This window comes from Leptonychotes weddellii, chromosome 13, assembly GCF_054177405.1.
Source record: "Leptonychotes weddellii isolate Sample4059 chromosome 13, ASM5417740v2, whole genome shotgun sequence".
Lineage (NCBI taxonomy): Eukaryota > Metazoa > Chordata > Mammalia > Carnivora > Phocidae > Leptonychotes > Leptonychotes weddellii.
In genome coordinates, this window is record NC_138381.1 from 66,243,781 (window position 1) to 66,256,275 (window position 12,495).

At 47.1% G+C, this 12,495-nt stretch overlaps 1 protein-coding gene across 1 annotated transcript in view; it reads left to right on the plus strand.

Moving 5' to 3' along the window:
• MYO1H (myosin IH) overlaps window positions 1-12,495 on the plus strand; it is a 43,806-nt gene that overhangs the window by 23,067 nt on the left and 8,244 nt on the right. The window contains exons 15-20 of the mRNA XM_081802005.1: window positions 751-797; window positions 4,155-4,235; window positions 4,910-5,015; window positions 5,777-5,894; window positions 10,345-10,458; window positions 12,476-12,492. Coding sequence (XP_081658131.1) covers window positions 751-797; window positions 4,155-4,235; window positions 4,910-5,015; window positions 5,777-5,894; window positions 10,345-10,458; window positions 12,476-12,492 — 483 coding nt within the window. The remainder of the gene's footprint in view (window positions 1-750; window positions 798-4,154; window positions 4,236-4,909; window positions 5,016-5,776; window positions 5,895-10,344; window positions 10,459-12,475; window positions 12,493-12,495) is intronic.

Here is a 12,495-nt window from a genome sequence, read left to right on the forward strand (position 1 = left end):
GGAGGGTCCGAGGGAGAAGCAGACTCCCCGCCGAGCAGGGAGCCCGATGCGGGACTCGATCCCGGGACTCCAGGATCATGACCTGAGCCGAAGGCAGTCGCCCAACCGACTGAGCCACCCAGGCGCCCTATTCATTTATTTTAGAGATAGCGTGCAAATATGGGGAGGAGAAGAGGGAGAGGGCAAGCAGACTCCAAGCTGAGTGCAGAGCCTGACACGGGGCTCAATCCCATGACCCTGGGATCAGGACGCGAGCCAGAAGGAAGAGTTGGACCCAGGCGCCCCTCGATGTCATTCCTTGTTTGCATAGCTCTTTGCTGCTGGACTAGGACATGTGTACAATACTTAGCATAAAGGCTCTACATTCGTGTGGTAGCTCGTGAGAGGTTAGACGACAGTGTGTGTGTGCCATAAATTCCATTCTGAGGACCTTGTTCTCAACCAGGGATGGGATTAGTCTTCCAGGAGCATCTGGCAATGTCTAGAGACCAATTTGGTTTTCCCAGCTGGGGAAGGTGGTGCTGGCATCGAGTGGGTAGAGGTGAGGGATGCTGCTAACCATCTCACAATTCACAGGACAGTCCCCACAATCAAGAATTCTCCAGCCCCCAAATGTCAGTAGTGCCAAGGCTGAGAAACTCTGATCTGAGCCTAGGAGATGATTCTCAGGATTTCCCTTTGCAGTCAATTGGGATGGAATTGCATTTTTAGGCAAAACCAGTGATTCAAATAATTTTCAATGTTTTACAGGATTCTTAGAGAAAAACAATGATCTCCTCTACAGACATCTGAAAGAAGTAAGTCTGGAATTTAACTATATGTATTTCTGATGGTATCACCTGTGACACTGATTTGGGGGTAGATTTGGCCTTCTGGGTTTTTCTGTTCAATGCATTATGTTAGAACTCCATCATGTCGGGCGCCTGGGTGGCTAAGTTGGTTGAGCGGCTGCCTTCAGCTCAGGTCATGATCTCAGGGTCCTGGGATCGAGTCCCACATCGGGCTCCCTGCTCAGCGGAGAGCCTGCTTCTCCCTCTCCCTCTGCCTGCCTCTCTGCCTACTTGTGTTCTCTATCTCTATGTCAAATAAATAAATAAAATCTTTAAAAAAAAAAAAAAAAGAACTCCATCATGTCATGCCCAGAACAGAAATTCAAGATCATCTGTATGATATGCCCTTGATTCAAGAATGTGTGTTGGCCGTGCTGTGTGCTGGGCTAGTTCTAGGCAGTCCTCATTCTCATGGGGCTTACCATGGGGGCGGGGAGTGGCCAAGAATATATATGTACAGTTGACCCTTGAACAACATGACCCTGCTAATCCCCTGTGCAGTCAAAAATCCACGTGTAACTTTTAACTCTCCCAAAACTTAACTACCAGTAGCCTACTGTTGACCGGAAGCCTTGCTGATACATAAATAGTCAATGAACACATATTTTGTATGTTCTGTATTATATACTATATACTGTGTTCTTACAATGAAATAAGCTAGAGAAAAGGGAATATTATTAAGAAAGTCCTAAGAAAAATACATTTACAGTCCTGTACTGTAAAAAAAAAATATCTGTGTATAAGGGGATCCACATGATTCAAACCCATTTTGTTCAAGGGTCAACTGTACACAAATAAGTTACCCATTGGTGAGAAGTGCTACAAAGAAAGTAAGGAAACACGATTGAGAGGGATATTTTTAATTTAGTTTAGGAGATCAGAGAAAACACCCCTGTGGAGGTGACTTTGGCTGAAACCTGAGTGAGAATGGTATTGGCTGTGGAAAGATCGGGCTGACTCCAGATTGAGGGACCGATGTGTGCAAAGGCCCTGAGGCCCAGATGAGTTCAGTGTGTGTTCAGTGAGGGGTATAATGTTAGGAGAGGGGACTGAGCCCAGCAGGGTCATGTCCCCAGGGAGGAGCAGAGATTTTTATTCTGGTGCAGTGGGAATATACCGGGGTAGCATGAATAGAGGATGAGAAAACTGAGACCGAGAAGTCTCGACTTGGCTCAGGGTCACATCATGAAGCAGAGCTGGAGCTGAGATTAGCCCCTGAGGCTGCCGCTGCAAGTCCCAGTCTCCTTCCATATTCCTCACTGATCAGAAAAACCTTGGGTGTTTTGAAGCCTTACTTTGTATTGAAACAGTTACCTGTTTTATAAAAATTGGGTTTTAGTTAATTAGCTTGGTCTGCAAAAAGCTTAAATGTAGGGAGACCTTTTCAGAGTGAACACACAGACTGTTCATTTCAGGAGTACCTTCTGGCCTTTCCCCATCTTTCTCTGCCCAATCTCTGGGCTTCAGGATAGAGAGCTATTCCTAACTTTGGATCTCTGCTCTAGGCTGAGTGTTGGCCCCACCTCTTCCCAACGGGGGGTTCTTGAGCAGATTTCCCCATTGGTGGGGTGGGTCTGGTGGTGCCTCCCTCCCAGAGTTGTGAATGACACGGGAGTGGAAGGGCCCGGCTGACCCAGGGAACGCAGTGCCAGGCTCTAGGCTTTGCCTCTGCACACCACGCCCATGCCCTTCACAAACCCACCCACGGAGGGTGCTCCCCGTGGAAAACTCTCAGAGTCTGTCACTTCACCAGCCAGGGTTGACGCTCCTTGCCCTTTCTTTTGACTTCAAGATGGGTCGTTTCTAATGTGTTCACTCCTGTCCACAAATTGCCCTTTCATGCCATTGTTAAGTGCAGAATTAGAGTGGAATAAAAGTATTTTTTTTATAGGTTAACTGGAGAGGCAGGGTTTTTTTTTTTTAAGATTTATTGAGAGAGACCAAGAGCGAGAGCACAAGCAGGTGGAGAAGCAGAGGGAGAGGGAGAAGCAGGCTCCCCAGTGAGCAGGGAGCCCGACGTGGGGCTCAATCCCAGGACCCTGAGATCATGACCTAAGCCTGAGCCGAAGGCAGACGCTTAACCGACCAAGCCACCCAGGTGCCCCTAAACAAATTTTTTTTTTTAATTTAAAGAAACATTGAATTGTGGTAAAATGCATGTACCATAAAATTTACCATCTCAACTGTTTTTAAATGTGCATTTCAGTAGCATTAAGCACCGTCCCATCATTGCACAACCAATCTCCAGGATACTTTTCGTCTTGGAAAACTGAAACTCTGCCCCCGTTTAAAACACTAACTCCCCGTTCCTCCTCCCTCAGCCCCTGCAGCCACCACCTTACTTCCCGTCTCTCTGAATTTGATTCCTCTAGGAACCTCATGTAAGTGGGGTCATACAGTATTTGTCCTTCTGTGTCTCATTTCTGTCCCTTAGCATAAGGTCCTCAGTTTCATCCATGTCCCCACACGTGTCACAATTTTCTTCCTTCTTAAAGGTCAAATGATATTTCGTTGTGTGGATATAAAGAAAAGAATTTTAGTGTTGAATTAATTGTTTTTTAATTAAAGATTTTTGGGGCACCTGGGTGGCTCAGTTGAATGTTCTCCTCTTGATTTCGGCTCAGGTCATGATCTCAGGGTCATGAGATTGAACCCTGAGTTGGGCTCCACGCTGAGCGTGGAGCCTGCTTAAGATTCTCTCTCTTCCTCTCCCTTTGCCCCCCCCCCACTCTCTCTCAGATCTTTTAAAAATATAAATTAAAGATTTTTGGTAGTGCAGATTATTTTGAGAATGTGTGCACAGGGGGGAAAAATCAAACTGCCCTAAAGCTGGTGTCCTTGACCCCATGTCACCAACACTCTCTCTCTCCTGAGAGCCAGCTGTTCTAGGCATTTGATTGTGTATCTTTCCAGGGATGGTACAGACCAAGAGGTGTGTGTATCTCCCTCTTTTTCCTTTCTCTTCATACAATAATCACACACTGTACATGTGGTCCTCGTCTTATTTTGTTCTTTTTTTTTTACTTAACACCGTATCTTGGAGATCATTCTTCAAGAGCTGGTTCTCTCTCTAGCAGCTGGACTAGGAACAGAGATAGCTTCACTGTGTCAGAGGAAAAACAATCCGACGGCCTCACCTTATAGACAGAGCAGTGGATCTAGTATTTAAATATTTCCTTCCATGTTTGTCTTTTTTCCCATCTTGTTCAAGTGCTCCCAAAGCAAATGGCTCTGGGCTGTTGTGCGCACTTAACGCAAGTTTCCTGAACACAGCTTAGGGACTTCTGAAGCAGTGAATGCGGAGCTCATTTCCTTTACTTGCAGGTGCTGTGCAGGTCCAAAAACCGTATCCTGAAGGACTGCTTCCTGGTGGCCGAGTTAGAAAACCGGAGAAGGCCACCAACGGTGAGTGGGGGGGAAATGCCCATGCGGAATTGGAAAGGTGGTAAAAATCAGCCAGAGGGTGCAATGATTCTCAGTTACCTGTACATTTTAAACTGTCCTTCCTTTTTCTGAAAGCGTCACTCTCTAACACATACTACTAAATATATATTTTCCGAGTGTAGCAACCATTGTGTTTATTTGCAGACACTCACTGAGCGCCCACTGTGTGTCAGGCACTTTGTGGGGGGCACGAGATTTAGCAATAACGGAATGGATGAGGTCCCTGTTCTCATGGGGCGTATAATCTAGTGGGAGAGAGTATAGGAAAACACCGTCAAAGAAAGAAGGAACTTAGCACAAATGTCAAAAAGGAAGCTTGGTGACAAGGAAATGGGAAGCCGATGCGCGTAATGGTCTCAATGGCAATACTGACTCCCACGAGGTGCTCACCACGTATTTGCTGAGTAAGGAAAGCACCCTGGACAGGTGCTTGTCCAACCTCTGCTTGACCAGCCTGAGCTTGCACTTATCAGGCCAGAACACCCAAAACCTTCTCTTAGTGGGCAAGATGGTAACGGGTAGGGCAGTATGTCGGGGGCTGGGATCTAAAGAGCTGGAGTCTTGTGCCCTAGCCAATTTTCTCTGTATTTACTGGGATAAGCAATATCTACCTAGCTCATTCTCTCTCTCTGAAGGTGGGGACTCAGTTCAAAAACAGCCTGAGCAGCCTTCTGGAAATCCTCATCTCTAAGGAACCTTGGTACATCCGTTGCATCAAGCCCAATGAGAGGAAAGAACCCAGTGAGTCGTGAATCATTCTGAACACTGAGCTCAGGGAAATGAGGCTGGGAGGAAAGCCCAGATGGCAGTGGGTTAAAATCCTTAAAAAAAAAAAAAAAACCCACAGCCTTGCTCCATGTCCTTTGTACATGAATTCTTTTCATTTTTAAATAATGGCAATAAAAGGCAAATGAATAGGGAGGGAGAGTTTTTCTGATGGTCCTGAGTGAGCATTGCTCAGAGCCTGGCCAGTTTCAGGAGCAACACAGCTGAGTCATACAGATGTCAGAGGTGAGGGGAGCAGTGTTGTTTCTCTCCAGCCGGGGAACGGTCTTCCGAGATGGTCTATGACTTGGGCATCTTCCAAGCTCATGCTGTACAACACTGTTGTACGGAAGGCAGGCAAGAAGAGCAAATGAGTGAAGCAGACTGGATGCAAGGCAATAGGGAGTGGAGGGGACTGTGGCAAACTGCAAAGGGTACATGCTGTCCAAAGGGGCAGCCCTCTTCCCTTCCAACCAGTTGTTGCCATGTGGAACTCTAGCCCAGAATGGCCAGATAGCATGGTTTTTTAAAGAGAAAGCAGAAATCCAGATTTTCCTGTAAAATTCCCCCTCATTAAAACACACACACAAACACACACACACACAATGAGGACCTGACAAAATTTGTCCATGGCCAGATCCAGCCCACGGATGGTCAGCTTGCAGCCTGTGGTCTGTCTTGGTTGAAACAGAGCCGTGGGGTCCTTTACTGTCACTCTCCCTTGTGTGTTTCTAAAGACAAGTTTGACGACTTGCTTATAAGGCATCAGATCAAGTACCTGGGACTGATGGAGCACCTTCGGGTGAGACGGGCGGGCTTTGCATACCGGCGGAAATACGAGCATTTCTTGCAAAGGTAACATTTGTTTTGTTGATCCTAAGCTGGTCCAGTCAAAAACCTACTGTGTGGGGAGTCTCTGGGTGTGGCCATGAATCAAAGGCCCTCCCCCAGGGAACTCAGTTGGGTTCTTCTGTAACTGTGATGAACACTAGCATTTTGGAGAATAAGAAGCTGACTCAGTTTACCTCCTTCCCTTCATCCCCCAAGCCTGTATCTTCTTGGAGTCCAGGAAGCGCAAGGCTGATGCATAGGCCGGTCATGAGGGGGCAGATGTGGGCAGCACACCGCTTGAGTCTGTACATAGTTGCAGAGGACCCTCTTCATGGTGATTGTGGGTGCTGGATTAGTGCCAGCAGTCTGGGAGCGATCCTCTCAGCCTCATGGGCTATCCGGAGAAGCAAGTGTAGTGGGGGGAACATGGGCATTGAAGCCACACAAACCTGGGTGGGAATCCCCATCTGGTCTCTTCTAGCCATGACCTATTCCCTTATGGGTAACATAGAGATTAAATTGTCTGCTCGTAGGGAGCTCATCAGGATTTAATGATATAACCCACCGTCACCCAAATTGCTTGTGCACTAATACTTCATTGGTGATGGGCTGTATGTGAATTGTGCAAAAAAAATCAACACATTCTCGCACCCCCAAGGGAAGCATAATGGTTATTTTTGAAGGTCGACATGGTTGAATGTTGGCAGTTTCATATTTCAACCTGATTACTAGGCTTCTTTGGAACTACAGCTTTATAAAAGTCGTGTACATGAGCTTACATTTTTCATCTAATTTCTTGTATTTTGCAATTTATGTCAAGATTCTGCCTTTTGAAACTTGAGCATTTCGTAGCAGCTCTTATTTTTAGCCCCTGATTTAGTGATCTCAGATCCTTCTTTACAAGGATCATGCTGGTTTTTCTCCCATGAGTCTCATGTCTTGGTAAGTGCTATCTGCTTATTTGCATTTATTAAGTAATAATCTATTTCCTCACTGTTATTTTTATTTAGCTTCTAGTTAGTTAACATATAGTGCAATATGGGTTTCTGGAGTAGAATTCAGTGATTCATCACTTATGTACAACACCCAGTGCTCATCACAACAAGTGCCCTCCTTAATCCCCATCCCCCATCTAGCCCATCCCCCACCCACATCCTTCCATCAACCCTCAGTTCTCTGTCGTCAAGAATCTCTTATGGCTTGTTTCCCTCTCTCCTTTTTTTCTTCTCCCCCTTCCCATATGTTCATCTGTTTTCTTTCTTAAATTACACATGTGAGGGGTGCCTGGGTGGCTCAGCCGTTAAGCGTCTGCCTTTGGCTCAGTTCATGGTCCCAGGGTCCTGGGATCGAGCCCCGCATCGGGCTCCCTGCTCCACGGGAAGCCTGCTTCTCCCTCTCCCACTCCCCCTGCTTGTGTTCCCTCTCTCGCTGTGTCTCTCTCTCTCAAGTAAATAAAATCTTAAAAAAAAAATAACACGTGAGATCATATGGTGTTTGTCTTTCTCCGACTGACTTATTTTGCTTAGCATAATACACTCTAGTTCTATCCACGTCCTTGCAAATGGCACGATTTCATTCTTTTTGTTGGCTGTGTAGTATTCCATTGTATGTATATACCACATCTTCTTTATCCATTCATCTCTTGATGGACATTTGGGCTCTTCCCATAGTTTGGCTATTGTTGATAATGCTGCTATAAACATCGGGGTGCATGTGACCCTTCAAATCTGTATTTTTATCTCCTTTGGGTAAATACCCAGTAGTGTGATTGCTGGATCATAGGGTAGTTCTCTTTTTAGCTTTTTGAGGAACCTCCACACTGTTCTCCAGCCTCACTGTTATGTTAATGATTTATATACCTGCTGACACCCTTTAGCTATAACCCCCTTATCTCCTTACCACCCCAGCCCCAACCCTAAGCAACCACTAACATACTTCCTGTCCCTAGAATAGATTTCCCTATTCTGGAAATTTCATATGCATGGAATCATACAGTACGTAGCCTTTTGTGACTGGTTTCTGTCACTTTGCAGTGTTTTCAAGGTTCATCTCTGTGGTAGCATGTCAGTATTTCATTCCATTTTAGGGCCAAATCATATTCCGTTGTGTGGATAGACCACATTTTATATATCAGTTGATGGGCATTGGGGTGGTTTCCACTCAGGGCTATTATGAATAATGCTGCTAGGAACGTGCATGTACAGGTATTCATGTGGACATGTGTTTTTATGTTGGGGGAAGGCGTATACCCAGGAGTAGATTACTAGGTCATATGATAACTCAGTGTTTAATTGGTTGAGGAACTACCAGCCTATTTGCCTTTTTTTTTTTTTTGATTTTATTTATTTATTTGAGACAGAGAGAATGAGAGAGAGAGCACATGAGAGGGGGGAGGGTCAGAGGGAGAAGCAGACTCCCTGCCGAGCAGGGAGCCCGATGCGGGACTCGATCCCGGGACTCCAGGATCATGACCTGAGCCGAAGGCAGTCGCTTAACCAACTGAGCCACCCAGGCGCCCTGCCTTTTTTTTTTTTTTTTAACGTACCTCCCTTGCACCCCGTTTTTGCTTGTCAGCTATTAGTTGTTCATTTTTTCCCCCACATATTCATTTCTTCTGAATCTGACTTCCGGTGGAGATGGCCAGAATCAGTAGCCACTGCCCACCCCACCCCACCCCCAGCACATGTGCAGGGCATGTTCCCATTTTTCTGCAGTTTTTGCACTTCATACATCTTTTTTCTACTTTGTCGTCATCTGAGGCTCATTGACTCTGTTGGTAAATACTAGCAAGGTGGGAACTGGGCAGACTGCAGGACCAGCTAGGAGGGCCGGCATGGCCGCAGGTCACGGAGGGGCTGGAGATGCTCAGGGCTGTGCACCTGCCTGGCACCGCTTCCCTTGATCAGGAAGCAACTGCATCTCAGAGCTGAAATGTCCCTGTCCCTCTACCTGTGGGTGTTGAAGACATCTCCCCATTCCCCCCCTTGTGTGTCTGCCCCATGTCTGGACAGCTTTGATGGTGTGTGCTAGTGATGAGCGTGGACTGGCCAGGTGGGAGCAGGGCCTGAGGTCGTACTGTGGTCCCTGGGGTAGGCATGCACCTGCGCCTTGGTGTGTGTGCCTGGACCGAGAGAGGTCATCGTGGAAGAACATGGGACACTTAATGTCTGTCTTCATTCGGGCTGCTGTAACAAAGTACCATAGCCTGGGTGGCTTATAAACAACGGAGAAGTACTTCTCACAGTTTTGGAGGCTGGAAATCCGAGATCAAGATACCAGCATGATCGTGTCCTGGGGAGAACCCCCTCTGGGTTGCATGCAGACTGCCCTTCTCTTGGGTAGGTGGAAAGAGGGCGAGGGAGCTCTCTGGGATCTCTCTTATATAAGAGCACTGACCCCATTCATGGGAGCTCCAGCCTCACGACCTCATCACCTCCCAAAAGGCCCTCACCCCCTAATACCATCACGTGGTGGGTTAGGAGTTCAGCCTGTGAGTTTAGGATGAGGAGACGACATAGACATTCATTCCATGACAATGCCCTTAGTGGACTTTTTCATAAAGTATAGTTCCAGGAAAATAAACATGTTTTTAACAGTTTAAAATTTTAAAATAGAACAAACCACATCACAGTATTAAGGGTAAGAAGCACAGTAGGAACACCGTAGCTAACATTTTTGGAAGTCTTGGACTGTGCCCAGTACTCTCCATGGATTATCTCACTTCGACCTCATGACGGCCCCACGAGGAAGGTCTTGTTACTTGCTCACGTTGCAGAGGTGAGGACGCGAAGTGACTTGTCCAGCTCCTGAGCTGGACTTGACCCCAGGCAGTGTGGACCCGATCCAGTGGCTCCAGGTGTCTAGCTTCTAGCCTTTAGTACATAGGCACTTTGAATTCTGCATTCTCTTATTTCATTATGTTACAGACCATATGGGTTTTTTTTTTATGGGGACTACATCCTAGAAATACATGCTGAAATCAGGATCTTAATCATCACTGGATCCAAGTCCCTCATTACTTACCAGGCATGGCACCTTTTCTTCCTGTGCTGACCCATGTTTATTTTATCCATTCATTCATCAGCAGACGGACATTTGGGTTGTTTCTACCTTTTGTCTGTGATGAATAATGACACTGTGATGCTGCAAGCGTTCATGTATGAGCTTGTGTTTGGACGTCTGGTTTCATGTCTCTGCATATATACTTAGGAGTGGAATGGAGTTTCTTGGGTGGAGAGTCTGATGATGTCATTGTTCCATGAAGACAGGCCAGACCCACCCTACTGAAACGGTTTCCCCTTTTTATCTTTCTTGCCAAGTGTATATTGTTGCATTCAAGGGAGTTGGTGTGACGAGTCCGCTAGATTGTGCTGAGTGACTGGCATGTTATAGCTGAGCAAAGCTGACCTCTGGCAGGGGGTGGGGGGCGAGTGTCGGGTCCGATGGCTTTCTAGAGGGCCTCTCCTCTCTGCAGGTACAAGTCCCTGTGCCCAGACACCTGGCCACACTGGCGTGGACCCCCAGCCGAGGGCGTGGAACGGCTAATCCAGTACATCGGCTACACACCGGAAGAGTACAAGTTAGGGAGGTAAGCGGCCAGGGAATCCCCGTTCAAAAGTTCTGTAAAGGAAAAACTCCTGTGTGTGCCTGCTCTCAGTACTTTGCTCACACCCAGAACATTCCACAATACTTCTGAGAGTAGCTGGGTGTCCTACACTTCTATTCTGACACTTTCCACCCCTGGAAGTGTCAGATGCGCAAGGTAAGGACTCAGTCCCACAGGACTGTCTATCTCCCACTTCAGATGCCAATTGCAAGTCCCCACTGTCACCTGGGCTTCTGATGGCCGACTGGATATCTATTGGAGGATCCCAGGACCCCCTCTTTGGGTTTGACGGATTTGCTAGAGAGACTCACAGAACTCAGAAGACATTTTACTTACTGGATCACCGGCTTATTACACAAGGATAGAACTCAGGAACAGCCAGATGAAAGAGATGCCTAGGGCGGGGTATAGGGAAAAAGCACAGAGCTTCCATGCTCTCTCCGGGTGCACTCAGAACATCAAACCATGTCCTTTTTGGGGTTTTATGGGAGCTTCATTACACGACATGGTTGATAAAACCATTGGCCGTTTGGTCATCACTTCAACCCCCAGCCCGTCTCCCCTACCTGGAGGTGGGGCTGAAAGTTCTGAGCCTCTCATTTCAAGATTGGTTCCCCTGACAACCAGCCCCCATCCTTAGGTTATCCAGGGGACTTGGCGGACATCACCTCCTTTGCGTAAACTCAGGTGTGGTGTGGTCGAAAGGGATCTGTTATAAGTAGCAAGACACCCCTTTCACTTTCATCACTTTGAAACTATCTCAGGAACAAAGTCCAAATATTATAACAAAAGGTGCCCCTAGTGCTCTAATTATAAGGGTTTGGGGAGCTATGGCTCTAGAATGGGACAAAGACAAAATACGTATTTCTTATTATGAATCACAGCATCACAAGCTCCAGGTGGTTGGAAGGATGTTGGAGAAAATGAAGTTAGGAAGGAACCCTGTTTTCTGAAGCTGACCGAGGGCTGGGTTGCACCTCTTTGCCTGCAAAATGAGTTTGCCTGGTCGTCTTATTGTTCAAATGCACGCAGGACCTCTCAGAGGGGGTTTTAGGACTTAAAGTGTTGTGGGAAAGTTCCTGTGGCATCCCGGAAGGTGGTGTTCCAGAACTGTGAGCACATCACTATAGCTGTAGCTGTCTAGGAGCAGGAGAACTTTAGTACACGTTGATAGCGTTGAGGCAAACTCTGTGGGGTGAACTGGGAAGATTTTAGTCTGTCCTGTTAGTCAGTTTGGTCAGGGTTGATGCGGTCGTAAGGAACAGTGCCCCAGGATGTAGAGGGGGCATTCCCAGGCTGCAGAAAATTTCTGCCTTCGAATCCATCAGTGGAATTTGCCTGCCAACCCCTAACTCCCACTTGTCTATAGCCCTCTGTGGCCACCCTGGTCCTTTTCCATCCTTACACTTCTGTCCCGGGCCCGACTTCAAGAATTAATTACATTTGCAAGCCAGATCCCCGAGGGGATCCTGAGGGAGGCCGACCACGGAGGTCATAGGTGGTCATATGTGGTATCTGTCCCGATTCCGTAATCTGGGATGGGGATGTGGGATCACGCGGCATGAGGCACTGCTGCCCCTTGGTGGCTTCCCTGGGAAGTTTCCCTCACAGGGTGGGTAGGCCAGGCAGGAAGTGATGGACATCGATAATTATTTTTCTTAAGGTTTTATTTATTTATTTGACAGAGAGAGACACAGCAAGAAAGGGAACACAAGCAGGGGGAGTGGGAGAGGGAGAAGCAGGCTTCCTACAGAGCAGGGAGCCCGATGTGGAGCTCGATCCCAGGACCTTGGGATCATGACCTGAGCCGAAGGCAGACGCTTAACCATCTGAGCCACCCAGGCACCCCTCTCAGTCCCTATCTTGATGATGTCTGCAAAGACCCTATTTCCTAATAAGATCACATTCTGAGGCTCCAGGGGGAGGGAATACTACTGAAACCAGTGCAGGATTAATCAACCAAGTTAATCATTACAACAATCTCTCTTTTCACTTCTAGAACCAAAATATTCATTCGTT